Source organism: Paracoccidioides brasiliensis (genome assembly GCF_000150735.1).
Source record: "Paracoccidioides brasiliensis Pb18 unplaced genomic scaffold supercont2.2, whole genome shotgun sequence".
Classification (NCBI taxonomy): Eukaryota; Fungi; Ascomycota; class Eurotiomycetes; order Onygenales; family Ajellomycetaceae; genus Paracoccidioides; species Paracoccidioides brasiliensis.
Genome location: NW_011371359.1, coordinates 2,778,380 through 2,795,271, shown reverse-complemented (window position 1 = coordinate 2,795,271; position 16,892 = coordinate 2,778,380). Strand labels below are relative to the sequence as shown.

Sequence of the window (16,892 nt, the reverse complement as noted above, 5' to 3'; positions counted from 1 at the left end):
ATTTTTACTTCTCTTTTTTGTTTATGAAAAATATATCTAATATTATTATTTTATATTTATGAAATTATTAATTTAATTAAACTTATTTCTTGAACTATAAAATAAAGTTTTAAACTTTTATAAAGTTTTTAATCTTATTTGTTTTTTTAATTGGTAACTATAACTAAATTATTAATAAATTATCTAAAAATAAAGTTTTAAATTAAATATTCAATTATTAAATAAATTAACTATGTTAATTTAAAATTTTGATTTCAATAATTATAAATTTTATTAAGTTTAAAAACCCCTTATATATATACTATCAAAAATAAAATAAATATATAAATATAAAAATAAAACTGTTTTATTCATATAAATTTAAATAATAGTTATTATATTATTTTAAAGTTTTATATTATTTTTGAATATTTTTGAATATTTTTTTATTTAACTTAAATAATGAATTATAGCATCTAAAGTAATAATTTTAAAACTCTGTACAGTATTTAATCAGCCTTGAAATTCAGTTTTTATCAACTTATAAAGAAGATCCATAATGAGAAAAGGTCATATTCTTCATAGCCTGAGCAAATCTTTGCCCAGTTTGACATATGTAGATCGGTTATCGGTCTAGATTCAAATGTAGAGATTGACATATTAAATAGATGCACAGATTCACGCATTGAGGTTTTTTATCATTTAAAATAGCATTTATTGTGGGTTCAAGTCTTTTCCTCTTGTTCAATAGAATTTCTTGCATTTCATTTTTAATGTGATGTGGTGGCATACTTGCATGTTGAGGCAGGAAATTGAAGATACTTAGAATTTGGCGTCTCAGCGAGAAATTAACTACGTTAACTAATGGCGTTTGTGAGAGAACCACCGGGAAGAAAGCTGTGCCAATGCGGGAGACATCACAAACACGACAGGCGGCGTTTGTTCGAGAGAGCAAGATTTGCCGGACGTGGCACGGCTTCTTTGATGAGAGAGCATTTGGTTCCAAATCGTGCAAGTCGGGCGGAGCAGGATCCAGCCCAGAGCGTCAAAGTGGGGATTGTTCGTGATCAATAACCAAAAGGTTAAAATGACTCTTTTCTTTAATATCACTACTTCGATAATAATGAGGAAGCCAACGCATCATTATCCTGTTCATAAGATCGGAAGAGGGAAAGGAGCAAACAAGATCCAGGGTTTCACGGTATGCGATATATTTACATTGCGCCTGTGCCAGGATCCTTCGTAGCTGTCGACCTGCGGTGTACCACTGGTGTACACGGGAACTCGCGGAGAGCTCTTAAGGAATAATAAATCAATACATCGAACGGGGATCAGCGAAGGAAAAAAACCCTTTGGTGCTAAACTGATTCGCCAAGATAGAATACCCTCACTAGGCCACTGCATCCATGGATAGACAGACCTACCTGAACCGTGGAGACTCCGATATTTGGCGAGAGCATTTCTCCCACCCGGGTCCACCGTCATGACCCAGAGATATTTAGTTTATTTAACTTAAGGAGAAGGGAAAATTATATGAAACTGAACATGATTCAAACTCGCGGGTCCGGCACAGCGGGGCGGAACCAGTTCACACTCCCATTCCATTCTTCTCTGCCGCTCTGTGAATTAATCCGTATTTTAGCAGCTTGTTAAATAATTGGATGCGTGGGGAAAGCCAGGGCTGTAGAGACAGAAGAATGCGGTCTGGTTGTTACATCCCGACTCATCGGTCCACAGTGATTCCAGAGCATCATTTTAAGAAATCACTGCGCTTCTTATCGACACTGGTAACTGTGTTATAGCTATTTATAGACAAAGCTCGACCTGATAAATGGTGGTCCTATGCATCCTCAATCCCTTCCCCCCCCCAGATATGAGGGAAAGCTGCCCATGAAATCAAATATAAGTCTTGTTTCTTGAATCTCATGCTGAGCGAAACCCTTGCTTCGAGGATAATAGTTGGTAGTACTGCATCTTGTAACCTTCCAGCCTATTCCCTGCTCGTTTTTAAATTAGGGATAAGATAATCAGATTGGCTCTGTGTCCCGAACGCCAGTCCAAGGGGTAATTCCGCATTTCTAACTGGCTGGGAAATTCTCGTCCTTCTATGCCCTGGATTCCTGGAATGACAACGGATCCATGGAAATCGCCCGTTCCTCCGTCCGACAGCTGCTGATGTCTGATTTGCTTTAAGGCTTCCCCGCTATACCAGGGGTGTTTTGAACAGGGGAAAGGACACCAAAAAAAAAAAAAAAAAAAAAAAAAAAAAAAAAAAAAAGGGCAGAATTCAGTGCCAACGTAGCCTTAAAGGGGCCTTGGAAAGCCAATCTGCCTTCGCGATAATAGCAGCAGACGGTTGGCTGGTAACTATATTCTTCAACCATTAAACGCTCCTCTTTGAGTCGTCTCTGCCCCGGTCCTTGTCCTCGCTTCTCTCATCTTCCTCCCCCCCAATCCCACGCCTTGTTTCGCTTTGAGGTGCTAGCCCGGAGGCTAATTGACTCCATTTCTGGCATCGCCTCCCAGCAGTAACACCCGATCCAACCCATCATTCTTGTGTCTCTTCGTCGTTTGATTGTCGTATGTTGTTGTCGTCGTTGTCGCTGCCACCGATCTATCCATGACAGAACCCCCTTTGCCGTGAATACTCATCCGCGATAACCTTAGCAAGGAGTCGATCCTTCTCCTACCTGCGACTCATTTTCATTGCATCCCCTTACTTCCTCGGCCTGTTGTTTCTTTTCGAGGGTGGTTGAGTGTCGTTTGTATTCGAGTTGTGCAGTGTGTTGCAGTGTACTTACCGTCCTGCCCACCCGCCCGCATTGTTGTTTGGCAACATTCCCTCCCACTTGGAATCGATCGTTTCTCGCAGCAATCCCAATCCATCCACGAAAACTCCAGCTTCGATAACCTGACAAAATCCAACAAGTGGTGCGTCAGCCCGAACAGGTTTCTACGGCTTAGCGACGGGTGACACTTCTTGGTGACAGCAACCAAGGGGAGATTAATCCAGTACACTCCATCGATCCACGATGAGATCGAATCAATTCGGCAATTTTTACGTACGACCCAATCATTACCCGATACTATTCTCTCTCTCTCTCTCTATATATATATATATATATATATATATGCTTCTACTACCTCTAATTTAGCCTGCTGACATTTACTGGTTGGATGCCTTAGGAACTCTGTCGAGACGCGACAATCCCAGTATGCAACGTATGTATTGCTCTAGCAACCCATTCGCCCTGATTCAATTAGCCATCAATGTATCAGCAACAGATTATCTCATTGTTATACACACAGCTTTTGGTTGCGGATAACCAGCCTCCAAACGCGAAATACGGTGGATGCGCCCTTACGGGGATCAGTCTGAGTGGTGACAGGAACCTCTCGAACCTGGGTACGATATGAACCCAATCAACCATCCAACCGAACACATTGAAATGGGGAGATAGAATGCAGAACACGGAGTGGAAAGGACAAAGAATGCTGACGGGGAAATAAATCAATTGTGAACATGAACAGGAGTCATACTTTTTGCCATGATCGCCATTCTATTCAGCGCCTTTTTAATATGGAAATCCGAATGGAAGAGAGCTGCAGTGGGACGAAGGTACAACACATACACAATGCTCCTATAATGATGCGATGCGATGCGATGTAATCGATCATGATGGGATGAGTAAACTCGAGAAACTAACTCAACCTTTTGTGACTTCTTCAGGGAAATACAAATATTCCTAGTGGGATACATTATAATTCAGATCTGCGAAATCTTCACCATTGGCGGCATCCCTCTAAATGACGAAGTCAGAAAAGTATGCTTGAGCCGACACCATCTCTCGCCCAAACCATTCATCGATGCAAGGAAACATACTAACAACACCTGTGTTTTCGGCTAGGGATTTACCGCTGTTCACCTAGCTGCCATCACCGCGACCGCATGGATATTACTCCTCAACGCCGTTGTTGGATATCAGTTGCTTGACGACGGCACGCCTGTTTCAGTTGGTCTTCTCATGTCGTCTGGACTTATCCTATTCATAGGCACGGGCTATATCGCTCTGGACACCGCTTTCCGATGGACCGGGCACTTCGACTCGAGTCTCGGTGGTAGCAATCGAAATGTAGGGCTCTACGTCCTATATCTTCTATTCCCCCTAATCTGCATCGTAGGCTTCTTTGCTCTGGAAGCTGTACTGGTTGTGCGAATACTGGGCGAGTTAAGACCTTTACGTATGTGTTGTCCCTCCATCCACATGTGTATTTTACCTAATCCTTCCTCCAACTCATCCACACATCTCTCCCCATAAAGCTCAATTGAACTAGTCAACAAAACTCTTTATTGCTACCCGTGAGTATGTGCCTTGTGGGACATCGTTCCAGCTAACTTTCTCTGTCTTTGATATAATCAGTGTACCTTTCCACAGCAGGCCTGCTTTTCGCCATTGGTCAAATCTTTCAATTCGTCGTCAGCACCCATCTTTGTCAGGTATCCAACGGGAAAATAAACGGATCCATGTTCGCGACACTCTTCACGGTTCTTTCTGTAGGTGCAGTCTGGGTGTTCTGGAGCAGCATCACGGAAGACGACTGGCCGATGACTATTGGGGCTGGAGGGTATAACTAAATAAAGAGAAATTATGGAGGAAAAAAAAAATGTAACAAAAAAGAGTGAAAGTACAAAAAGAAGTGATAAAAATGCAACCAGGCATTTTTAAAGGATATGAGAGGATGGATGAAATGCTGGGATTCACAATGCACGAGAGGGGGAGAAACATTGCCCATTTGCATCCCAAGCTTGGATACGGGGGGAAAAAAAATATATCTGCAAAAATCGAACCCAAACTTATATAACGGAACGCGATACGGTACAAACCATGAACTTCTTTGGTTTATAACCCCTCCTCGCCGACCCACTGTTTGGGTTCGGCTGGATTGGGAAAAAGAGAATAGGAAAGAAAGGAAAGGAAAAGGAATAAACAGGAGCAGCAGCATATCGCTTGTTTCGGGAGATATTTGGTTGTTCTGATATACTCAAAAGATTTACTTGATCATGCGGTTTTATGCTTGCTTGCTTCATCCCGGATACTTCTTAGTTTCGCCCCATTCCACTATCGTTCGATCCTACGCATTCCGTTCTTAGCGTTTTTCGCTATAGCTGTGGAAGCCGTCTCTTGATCTTCTTTCGCGATATTCCTGAATAACCGAACTCTGGATACCCCGTCCTTCCATGCCTCTGGACTGTCCTCCCCTTCCCCCTCCCAGTTTTGTCCCCTCTTCTGTTTGTGTTTTCATTTTTTTTCTATGATATTCCGTTTTCTTCTCTCCATCGTACTATGCCTTGGTATGATATGGCATATCCATACCGTTTTTGCTGTTTATCTGTTTTTGTTTCTTTGTCTTGGTTTTTACTGCTTAATCTTCTACTCCTTGATGTTTAAAAGATATCCCCACCCCACCCCTTGAATATGTATACACGTTTTCCTCCGTCCCCTAACATTTAACGCCGTCTTTTCTGTCCTTATTCTTTGCACTTCATATTTTGTCTCCCTGACTGCTATCCACTAACTAACCGACTACACTCCGACCGTTTCTGCTTCTCTACCTACCTGCCTACCTGCCTACATACATACATGACATACTTATCGTCTTTCTTCTACAATTCTTCATTGTACAATTTTCCCTTCCTTTTCGGATCCCCGGACGATGCGGCACATTATATTTTTTTTTTTTTGTTCTTACAATGATAATTATAAATGAGAGGATAATGGGAATGGTGGTCAGACCTCGTGAGGGAAATAAAACGTTGTTTTGTTCTTATCTTTACCTCCCTATTTACAAAGATTATGAGGCTTCAAGTTACCAGATTGTCAACAAGATATTAGTTGCTGCTGTCAGGGTAATTATCTGATTCGTTCTGGGATTTGGCATATTTTCCCTCTCACCTCATATATCTTTCGGCTTCGCGATGTGATTTTGGTGGATCATCTTAGACAAATATAAATGTGATTCCATGGATATAGAGCTTCCAGAACAAAGAAAAGTATATAGCATGATTCATACAGAACAGGATCTGCAGTGTCTCCCCAGGTGAGTTGTACAGATCCATTTTGTACGGCTACGGCATTCTTGAGAAGTGTCGTCACACACACACCTTGGGCACTTTTTCTCCATTCTCATTCTCAGAAAACAGCATGGTGGATATTTGAGCTAGTTTTGACTTGCATTGACTGCCAGTAATGCGTCGTTCAATGGGGATTTGGATCCTTTCAGGATGACAGAATAAGCTGAGCATGAAACCTCCCCCTTAGCGAAGCAGTCCGCATGTCGAAGGGAGAGCAACGAGCTGTGAAAGCGAGCCACCGCTCTAAAGTCAAATTTTGGATCCCGGAGGGGAAGATTCAAGGGTCCATTTAAAGAGGAAGAAGCCCTGTTCAGGAAATTGGAGGATCAAGGGAAGTATTTGCCAGCATTAGGGCTAATTCTCCGCCATTGAGATTGAGTCAAATAACCAAGTTAACCACGAATTCCACGCTCACCCTATATCTCGAATAAAAACTGGCTTCTCCCGCAGCTTCAGTATTTTCTTTCTCTTGTTTCGAATATCTTCGTAACAACTCACCCAGTCTGTACAGAAAATGGGCCTTGGAATATTCAACGTACTGGTAACTGACCAACTAACCAACTCTTAGCAATAAAGAGGTTTTTTTTTTTTTTTTTTTTTTTTTTTTTTTGGGTTGTTATAAATAAAATCGCTCTTTTCCGAATATGAAGCTCCTGCTTCTCAAAAACCCGTGTCGTATTTGTATTTATATCAGGTTTTTCGGTGTTTTGCTTAATATGAGAATGATATTTACCGCAAAATTAAATATCGCACGGCTTAGCAGCAATACTGAAAACCCCCCAGAACGGCGAGGTCGTGCGATCCCAGGCTCCTCGAAGATAATAATGACGAAGTAGTTACTGTCCAGCCATTTTACCAATGAGATCCGTGCTTTCGAACTGTTGGGGGCTGGCAACCCAAATGACAAGGGACACCATTATATCCCATTTTATTTGGATGTATGTACCATTGATGGACCCAACGGGGAACACCTGTGTATTGTGATAGAGACGGCTGGCTGTCTTGTGGCGACATTCTGGAGGCCCTGAAAAGTAAGGGCGATTACAGCCCAATTCCTTCATGGGCTGGATTATATTCCGACAACATTCCCCATCCAACTCCTCATGGGCTTCAAAAGGACATGTGGATGGGCGCTTCGACCGCATACTATCTTCTCTGTGGTCATGATTTATTTCAAAAACAATTTACCAGTGGGGATGATATTTTCTTGAATATCATACATCGTCTCGGACACTTGTCACTCCGCTCATTCGAGAAGAGGGAAAACGAGAGTGATGATGATATCTTACGACGCCAGGAAGATGGTAGCTTGTCAGAGCCACTGACGAAATACCGATGAATTGGCGTGGGCGATACGGCCTAGAACTTTGAGGGAAAGAATATCCAGTATATTTCCGGCCTCGCGAAACGGATCCTGTTGAGGCTTCATGTTGACATATGCTGTTGAGAGCTATGTTGGAATATGAACCGGACAAGCTCGTAGACATGGCTGAGGTGACCCAGTTACGTTGGATGAAGAGATTTGATGGTCCAGCTTTGAAGGGAATTGGAAAGGGGCCGGTGGAAGAGAAATCAATCTGCACAAAGTGAACTCTGTAAAACCGCAACACTTAACTACAGCAGCATCACAGTTTTCCTCTTGTTCACAGGCCAGCAAAGAGGGAAAATGGATGAATTCAGAGGTAGGGTGGGGAATGAGTGAGTTTTTTCGATGCGAGACGAAAGCTTTAGAGATGCTTTCGTGTTATGCTCTATTGAGAGGATATAATCCCGTTCTGCCACAGCAGATATCCTCGGTCTATCATTGCAACACCTGGACCGAGTAAAGCAGAAGACCATGGATCTATCTTACATCCTATATCATGATCCTACACTCCCACCTTAAAATTCCAGCGACCAAATATATTTGAAATAGACTATAGTTAACAATGGAACCAGTCAATGCGTTCATTCAGCATTTTTTAAAATATAAGTATACACAAGTCGTATCAATAACATAATGCGCACATACGTGACATACATCAAAGCCTCTGAAAATCACTTCCACCAGCCCCACCCCGCCCCTAATCGGAGACGAACTTCTCGTCCTGCCAAAACCCCTCTTTGCCTCCGCCCCAATCTCTCAATCCCCCTTCTTCTTACTGAAAACGCCACTCCCAGCCCAATACCGCCAATGCGTCCAGGCAGGCCACATGCACACAGCCTCGATATTATTGCCCACCGGATCCAACACGAACGAGGCGTAGTAAAGTTTGTGATACTGCGGGCGTGGCCCAGGCGGACCATTACATTTTCCACCAGCCTCTAGAGCCGCAGTGTGAAAAGCGTGGACGAAGGCACGGTCTGAGCGGCGATGGTGAGCATGGGGTTTCAGGGGAAATGCATTTATTATACACATATATGTATGTGGAAACGGAGCAAGATCGTATAACTACGTACTATTGGTATCAAACGCAACATGAGCCGGCTTCATTGACATATCGCCATCTTCTTCTCGATTATAGTCTTCTGCTTTAACGCCCGTGATCCAGAAGTCAGGATAATACACCCCTAAGCCCACGACGTTTTCCACAGGCCGCATGTGCTCTTTATATCCCAGTGGAGCCAGGGCGGCTTTGTAGAAGGCGACAACTTCGTCGAAACGGGCTGCAGGCACGCAGAAGCCGATATGGGAAAGACCCATTGTTATTTATTTTGTTGGTTGGATTTTGTTTTGTTATTTTGTTATTATATGGGGTATAGAGGTTGGAGATGGGATGACGGGTATTGGGAGTTGATGTCGACGTAGTGTTTGTTTTGAAAGTGAGGTTGGGAAGCTGTTATATAAGCTGCTTTCACACTCACTGCCTGCACCGCATGAATGGGTTAATAGTTCTGTTAGTGATAGCTGTAAGCTTGGATGAGTTGAGTCTAGATTTAATGTATTAGTCCTGTCTAGATGAGCCGCTCTCAGAGCTGTCAGGAGAGATTATCTGTATCCTTGGACTGACAATATACCCTCCCCCAAACAATATTTCCAGCTGTGCCTTGATGATTGGCCGTCTGCATGGGGATTTGCCAATCAGGATCGCCGCTGAGGATTGGGATCGGGCGCCTCCTGAGTCATTCCTCGTATTTTCCTTGCGGTAATAGTTATTTCTTCAAGACATTGAAGCGTCCTTCTTTCACCAAATCAAACCCATTCCGTTGGGTCTAATCTCGATGACTGTGACACCAACATAGGGTATAAGCTTATTTTATTATCCAGGGACTAACTAATATGCAGATTCTCTTCAAGGCTTTTCAAAGCCAAATTTGAAGTGATGACATTAACCTAGGATAATCATAAATGAGCGACAGCCCATCAAAGCAAGAAACATGTGTGACGGATAAAATAAAAACACCGGAGTTGAACCCGCAGAGAAAAATAATCATTTGCACTTCTATTTCTCATTTTTGTTTTTTTTTTTTGGGATATTTCTCTTCCGAAAGAAGAGAAAGAGAGATATGATAAATTGAAAAAGAAATTAGCAGCACGCTGCAAAATGATTCTTCGCAATGCATCAATCCATCAGATCAAAGGTCCTTTTGAACATCTCGTTTAGCCATTATCTCAGTTCCACCAATATCAGTCCCAAATCAAGCCCAACTAGCCAGTAACCACCGACATTGATACAAAATAAGGAAATTTTAGATAATCTAAAGTAAACAAAAGGGTTTCCCTATGTAACTCCGCCATCCTCTTTTTCATCGCTAAAGTACACGGATTTCAATGTACAGCATGAATAAGAAAGAAGTGGAAGAAATAGGTGCGTTTTCAGATGGTTTGATGTAAACTAAGCTTGATGAAAGGCATTAGGAGGGTAGAAGGCAGTTCGGGGAAACGGGGCCGGGAAATTAAGATACAAGCGTGACACACTTCAAGGGCGACGTCGGATCACCCAGAGACAACAAACAAGACAGGATTCTGCGAAAGTAGCGCAGGTCAGCAGAATCCACAAAAGGGCTAGCAAGATATATTAAGATCGTAGGAGCTGATGTGCCGGGTTTGCTGGCGCTCGACAGTTGTATTTATTATCCTGCCAATTTGCACGTTTCTGTTTCCGGAAAAGAAAAATCCGATTAAGCAGACCATGCAATTTATTGGTTATATTAGACTTGCGATTCAGTGACGATCAATTGGAAAACTGTGGGGTCTCAACAACTAATAAGATAATTTAAATTGAATCAGAGAGCCGGAGTTTCAAGAATGCTGTTATAAGCTTCTTCAACCTGAATTCACTGGTTGTGTGCTTGGAGGTCCCTGGCCCATCGGGTTAAACGAGGAATCCGGCGGAGGACGGGATCATGCGGAGTGTTCTCTGCAATAGCCATATAAAGAGCTTCAAGGCGTTGGATAAGAACATCCATGATTTTCGGTGCGACTTCATAGATCTCGGGATCCTACGTAGCAACATTGTGTTAGCAACACGGAACACGTTCGCTTTGTAATCGCGGATTTGTAAGAAATGGTAGAATTACCTTGATATTAACAGTCTGGAAAACAAGTTCAAGCCAATTGAGACGATCCATCACGTTTGTTTCAAGAGACGATGTCACGGCGGCGCTGACAGAAAGAACTACAAGCGGTGAGAGTTTGGCAAGATATGAGGGATCAAAGTTGACAAACAGGTTGTTGAAAAGGTCTGCTTGATGGGGTGATTGAATCCACTGAATTGACATAACCTATTAGAGGACTGGAAAACGTTGTGAACTATCAAAAAGACGAGTTGGTAACATACTCTAATAGACCCTTCCTCGTATCTTGCGCTATTCATAAGGTTACGGATTTCCTCTAGCTCGATCTGTTCTGGGGTCGATTCTGCTTGAGCGGGTGGAACCTTGCTTCCAACCGTAGTTGGGCCGGAAGATTTTTGGGGTGACGCCGCCTTTGCTCCAACCTGACGATTGAGCTCTAAGATTTCACTTTGGAATTGAGATTGAGCAGCTGCCATGACTGAAACAGTCTCGGACAGGGAGCGAACAAGGGTTGTAAGCTGATCGATTTTGGTGCTATCCTGCTGTTGTCGCAACTCATACTGGTGTAGCTGAGCGACAAATTGTCTCTCAACTTCCTTGGTCGTCAATCTCGCTTGCTGAATTGATTCTTCTCTAAATGATGGAATTATCTTTTCATGAAGAACCCTAGAAATGTCTCTCTCCACACGGGTTGAAACGGATGCAGAAATCAAATCAGAAATGCGACTCAGTACATTTTCATTCAGGACCGTTTTCTGTACAGCTGCTGGGAGAAGTTCTTTCATAGCATGTGGAACCACAAAATCAAGCTGTCGGCCGAGCCCCTCCTTTATTTGCTGGTCCATAGACTTGATCGTCGTTTCAAGAAGTGTTGGTACAACCATCGTCTGGACATTGTTGGCAATAATGCGGGACAAATTCTTCTCCACATTGTCAGAGAGGGTTGACGAGACAAGCCGCAAAACTGCATCTTGCTTCGCATTAGCGGCCTGGTCTTGCGTACGACGATCCTGATCAAAGCGAGCATACAAGGAATCCATCTCACGACCAAGGCACTTCGTAAATTCGGCAGAAACAGCTTTCTCGATCTTCTTTACCTCCCGGTTTAGGAAGTCAAACGACACGCCTAGGTTAGTTGCTTCCACAGCGCTAGAATCGGCAGAAATCTGAGGGAGCGCAATAGGAGTCTCAACTACCGGCACAAGCTGAGGAATTTCTGGCTGGCACTGATTAACATCTCTACTTAGGGTTTCCTTTGTTTTCACACTATCGTTTTTCTTCTTCCGCCTTCTATCGCCCTTATCTGTAGAAGTAATCACTTGATCATGTTGATCGGAAGTAGATACTGAGTCACCTGTCTTCTTCTTCGGCGATTGTTTCGAGGGGGACTGGTTACGGGAGGATTCAACCCCAGTAACAGATTCTGCAGAGAGACCAGCAGCTTTCTTAACGGGTTCCTTTGCTTTCGGAGCACCCTTTAGGGCTACATCTCCGTTTACCGACTGTTCATCGACTGGAGCAGGGAACGTCTGCAGGGCATTGACATCTATGAAACCGTTCTGCAAAGCATTAACGGGATCAAGGATTTTGTTGTCATTGCTCCATCCAAGGTCTGACTTCTTAATATTAAGACATGTGACTCCTAGAGAATGCATAACGTACAACTCGAATAGCCCTGCCTCTTCATCAACACTACGTTGCGAAACGGACGGCCGGTTGAGAGGCAGTAGCTCAAGGCTTCGCAGCTGCCCCTTGCTGCCAAAGGACAGCTCGCGGATTCCACTCATACAAGCTGTTGACTCCGGTTTTGGAAGTCTTTCGTCCTTTTCGGCTACTCGCTGAATATACGTGCCTTGCGACATCGGAGGTAGGGAGTATCTCGGTGCAGACAAGTGCACGAAATATATAGAATTACGCGTAGGGTGGCCAACAACAACAATTCCAGAACTAGGATGGTATGCAACACTGCATATAGCATCGGATTCATTATCGTGAGGGAAGTTCAATTCTTGCACAGCCTTGCCCAGCCCAATATCCCAGAGCTGCAGCGTGTGATTCTGTTTTAAACCAACAAGAACATAGCGAAGGGCAGATGCTTTCACGTATGGCCGCAGTTTATCGATGAATAAAACAGAAGTAGGCCAAGACTTCTCCGTAGGCGAGCCAGTCACAAGAGTCAAAAGTGGGATTCGAATGTCTGTCGACACCTTCGAAGTGCCAGCATTAGGGAAGTCCCCCACCTCACGAATGTCCCAGAATCTCATCCTGCCAGTTTTGTCAAGAGAGACAATAACCGTGTCATCATCGCTGAATATGAAGTCTTTACCAGCCTTGCCTGTAGCGATCTTCAAAGACTTTTCTTTGAAAAACTTTTCCGTGTCAACTTCGCGCTGGGTTTTCGTCACCCCATACTTTGGAGACATAGCGGAATGCGGCCATACGATGTGAATAGACTTGCCACGACCGATCGCGAAGAATTCAGGATGACGTGAGCTCCGTCTAGCCCGCGTTTTCAGCTGGCCTCCAGACGTATTATCATCCGAGGCGGGGAATGGCGGAAAAATTAAGCTGTCACTTTCGGGGGCATCCTTATCAAAGAGATCGTTGTCTGCCTTGGAAATGGTCGCCCAGTAGACTGCGCCACTGACACCGATCCCAATAACAGCTTGTTCCTTGGTCGATGAGGAGCCGGCTGCGGTAGTAGATAGAGTTACATTGAAAATCCGATCATTGGTAGATCGAAACACCTGTCTATCCTGACCGTCATCTTGTCGAACTATTCTCATGCCACCACTCTTAGCCAATGCGTATACGATGTATTCGGAGGTAGCTGATGTAAGTGAACGGTCCAACTGGTCGAAGTCCTTCCTGAGACGGGCAATGTCCATTATTCCGTCAGCCCGAAGGGAAGAGTGCTTTACTGTATTCCCCTTCCAGGTGATGGACATGAAGGGCTTCAATGGAAAGTTGTACACAGGGACAACGCGACCTGTTTCGGACTCCCACGAGTCAACAACGGCATTGTTGGTATCATCAGGAGACTCCTTTACATCTGGGACAACTGGAGGTGAGCTCTTAGGGGTAATTTCAACACTGATATCTTTTTCCAACTCTTCCTGCACAGTAATTGCGGTCTTTTCCAGTTTATCTACTAGAGAGTTCAAAATTTCCTTTGTATTTTCTCCCTCAGATTCTTGTTTAACGTGAATGGACTCGTCCAGAGTGGCCCTTGCCAAGGCATCCTCCACTTCTTTGTCAACCTGCCCAGCAATTTCTCCAAGCGCATCAGGAACTGATTCTCGTTTTATCTTCATCTTTTTCTGATCAGGACCCTGGGATTCTTGTGCCCCCGAAACCGACATATTCTCACCTGATTCCAAAGGCAACGATGATGGATCAATGTCCTCGGAGGGTTCTGGCCGTTTTCGCTGGCCATTGGTCCTGCTGAGGCTTTGTGACCCGTTTTCCTTGCTGGAGGTATCAGCAACAGTGTCAGTATTAGTATATCCTCGTGACTCATTTCCCTGTGGAGTTCGGTTGCGGGGAGATGCCGCCGCAAGTTGTTCGAATGGATTAACATAGGTGAAGATCGATTCCTTCGGTTGTTGCTGAATCGGTGGCTCAAAAGGGGTGGTTTCTTGACTCTCATCAGTCCCAAACAGTCTCATTGGGGACGGTCCACGCCCCGAAAGTGGTGTGACGCCTGCATCAGCAGAACGTTCTCGGGGAGGATTTGCAACCTCAGGCGATTTCGCACCAACAGTAGCTGCCACTTGCTCCTCCGGTTGAGACGTTTGCGGTTTCGGACGATTCAATAGCTTCAACAGCATAATTTGAGCATTATCAGCGGACGGGGAAGCGGTGGTGGGCCGTTCAGAGGGTTGTCCGCCACCGTGACCATCGGATAACAACCCAGAGGCAGCAGAGGATGAAGTAGTTGGTTTCCCCATGAACGAGGCCACAATATCAGAAGCAGATAGGCCTCTTCTATGGCTAGTTTGGGTCGTACCAACAGGCCCCTCACCTTGTGACCCCTTCGCTGCGGACGGCTCGTCCTGTGGCTGCTTTGGAGGGGATGGACTCTGGGAAGTCGAACTGAACTTGAGCAAGTTCAACAAATTGGAAGTGCGATCCACGTTCGGAGTCTGCTGTGGTATGTGGCTGGTACGTGGCGTATGAACGTTGGGGCCGAGAACGTCCGAACTATGAAGAGGAGTTCCGGCATACTGAGGACTGTAAAGAGGCGAGGACACAGTAGCTTGGAACAAACCGGCTGAAGATGAAAATGAGTATTCACCAGATGGGGAGCCATTCTGACGACGGCTCTGAGCCTCAGGGGCCAGAGTATTGGATGCAGTATTTGGCGAATGCCTTGGTTTGATGTTGGCAAACAGGGCCTGGAGTTCAGCCGGAGTGGACATTTCTGCCTCAATCACCTGAATAGGTGAGCTCCAGGACGCGTGAAAACAAAGCCTAAAAAGGACAGTAAGAGAGGAGAAAGAGCAAATACAACTCCAGAGAACCGATGAAAGATGAGAAAACAAGGATGAAAGGAGGGTGGTGGAAGAGGAAGGAATTAAAAGAGCAAAAAAGCAACAGATAATGAGGTTGAAGTTATTTTGAACTTTGGTGGAATCGGTAGTGAATGGGCGGGTGACTAAGGATACTATCATGACGACGCTTGAAGGGGTTAGTCACGTGCCTCCGATCTTTGTAGTTTGCAACTCGGCTAGGCTCCGCATTGGAAGTAAGTAACTAATTGCAGCCATGCACCGCGTTCATCAACCTTGTTCAATATGTCAACAACAATTGGCAATCAAGCCTTCAATCAGGAACGTAGAATTCTAAGATCGAGGTCATTTCCTCATTGCTTTACTAAATTATGCATTGATTTTTTTTTCAGACTCAATGTGGTAGATGGACCTCTCAGCCACAACTACGGTTTATAGCTAGTTAAGATATTACCGTAATTATCAAGGTGTGGATCAAAAGATCCTGCCAACCCCCTTTCTGCGCTAGTAAGCTTGGCTGTATCAGTGTGTATCTCACTATCATATTCATAGATGAAGACAGCAATGACATTCGAAAAGTTGAAGCAGATATTCACTGATGCTATATTACTCACTGACTTTGATTCTCTCTTCTATCAATTCAGTATGAGACGAATATGTCAGAAGGTGATATCTATGATATATTATTTCAACTGACATAAAAGATTTATCAGTAGAAAAAAATTCTTCACAGCATTTACATAGTGAAGATAAAGTTCTCAGATCTCAAGCTGAAGTTGATATTAAAGAATATGAACTTTTTATATTATATTTTGTTATAATACAACTTATAAAATATGAAAAATTTAACTAGTTAACTAGTTAACTAGTTATAAAATTTTAATTATATAATTTTTTAATTTTATTAAAAAGTTATAGAACAGAAATATCTTAATTATAACTTAAATAAAAAAAATTAAAAAAAGAAAATTTAAATTAAACTTAATTAATAAAACTTTTAAAATAAAAAATATCTTTATAGATTTAAATTATTAATAATTAAATAATTATAAACTTTTATTATTATTATTAAAGTAATATATTAAAAATAATTAAAAATATATTATAATAATTTTTATTCTAAATATTTTAAAAATTAAAAAATTAAAAAATTAATTGTATTTAAATATATTTAAAATAAATTAAGAATAAATATCAAAATATAAATATACTTAAATAAAAATAATTTAATAGATTATTACTACTACTAATATTGAAAAATTTATTAATAAATCTATTTATTAATTTTATTATTATAAACCTTTTTAAATTTATAAAATTAAAAAAATAAATTTTTTTTATTATAATTAATTATTTTTTAAAATAAATAAATAAATTTTTATTATAAATAAGATTAAAATATTAAAACTTATTAATTTTTTTTTAAATAATAATAATAATAATAATAATAATAATAATATTATTATTAATTATATATATTTAAAATATTAACAATAATAATTAAATTTAGTTAAAAACTTAATTAAATTTAACTATAAATTTTAAATAAGTTTTATTGAATTTATTAAAAAATTAGTTAAAGCTCAATTTTATAATATATTTTATAAGTATATACTTTATTTTAGCTTATTTCTATTTTTAGTTATATTTAGTTAGTTTTAATTTTAAATTTATATTTTATAAAGATTAAATATATAGACTTTAAATTATATACTCTTTACTCTTTATAAATTTTTTTCTATTATATATAAATAAAATTTAATAAAAATAAT

The 16,892-nt window shown here is 41.9% G+C and overlaps 3 protein-coding genes across 3 annotated transcripts; 1 reads left to right on the top strand and 2 right to left on the bottom strand.

The window, feature by feature from the left end:
- Nucleotides 1-3,011: 3,011 nt before the first annotated feature.
- Nucleotides 3,012-4,615, top strand: PADG_02079 (uncharacterized protein; the record flags this gene model as incomplete). Its single annotated transcript, XM_010758894.1, has 7 exons — nucleotides 3,012-3,041; nucleotides 3,166-3,201; nucleotides 3,289-3,385; nucleotides 3,511-3,598; nucleotides 3,710-3,803; nucleotides 3,888-4,221; nucleotides 4,401-4,615. 7 exons carry the CDS (start codon nucleotides 3,012-3,014, stop codon nucleotides 4,613-4,615), a joined length of 894 nt encoding a protein of 297 aa, XP_010757196.1.
- A 3,619-nt stretch (nucleotides 4,616-8,234) lies between these two features.
- PADG_02077 (uncharacterized protein) lies at nucleotides 8,235-8,795 on the bottom strand (the record flags this gene model as incomplete). Its single annotated transcript, XM_010759392.1, has 2 exons — nucleotides 8,235-8,455; nucleotides 8,552-8,795. 2 exons carry the CDS (start codon nucleotides 8,793-8,795, stop codon nucleotides 8,235-8,237), a joined length of 465 nt encoding a protein of 154 aa, XP_010757694.1.
- Nucleotides 8,796-10,369: 1,574 nt separating this feature from the next.
- On the bottom strand, nucleotides 10,370-15,030 carry PADG_02076 (uncharacterized protein; the record flags this gene model as incomplete). The annotated part of the gene is made up of 3 exons (XM_010758893.1): nucleotides 10,370-10,534; nucleotides 10,613-10,801; nucleotides 10,873-15,030. The coding sequence occupies 3 exons, from the start codon at nucleotides 15,028-15,030 to the stop codon at nucleotides 10,370-10,372; spliced, it is 4,512 nt and encodes a 1,503-aa protein (XP_010757195.1).
- Between the last annotated feature and the right edge of the window lie 1,862 nt (nucleotides 15,031-16,892).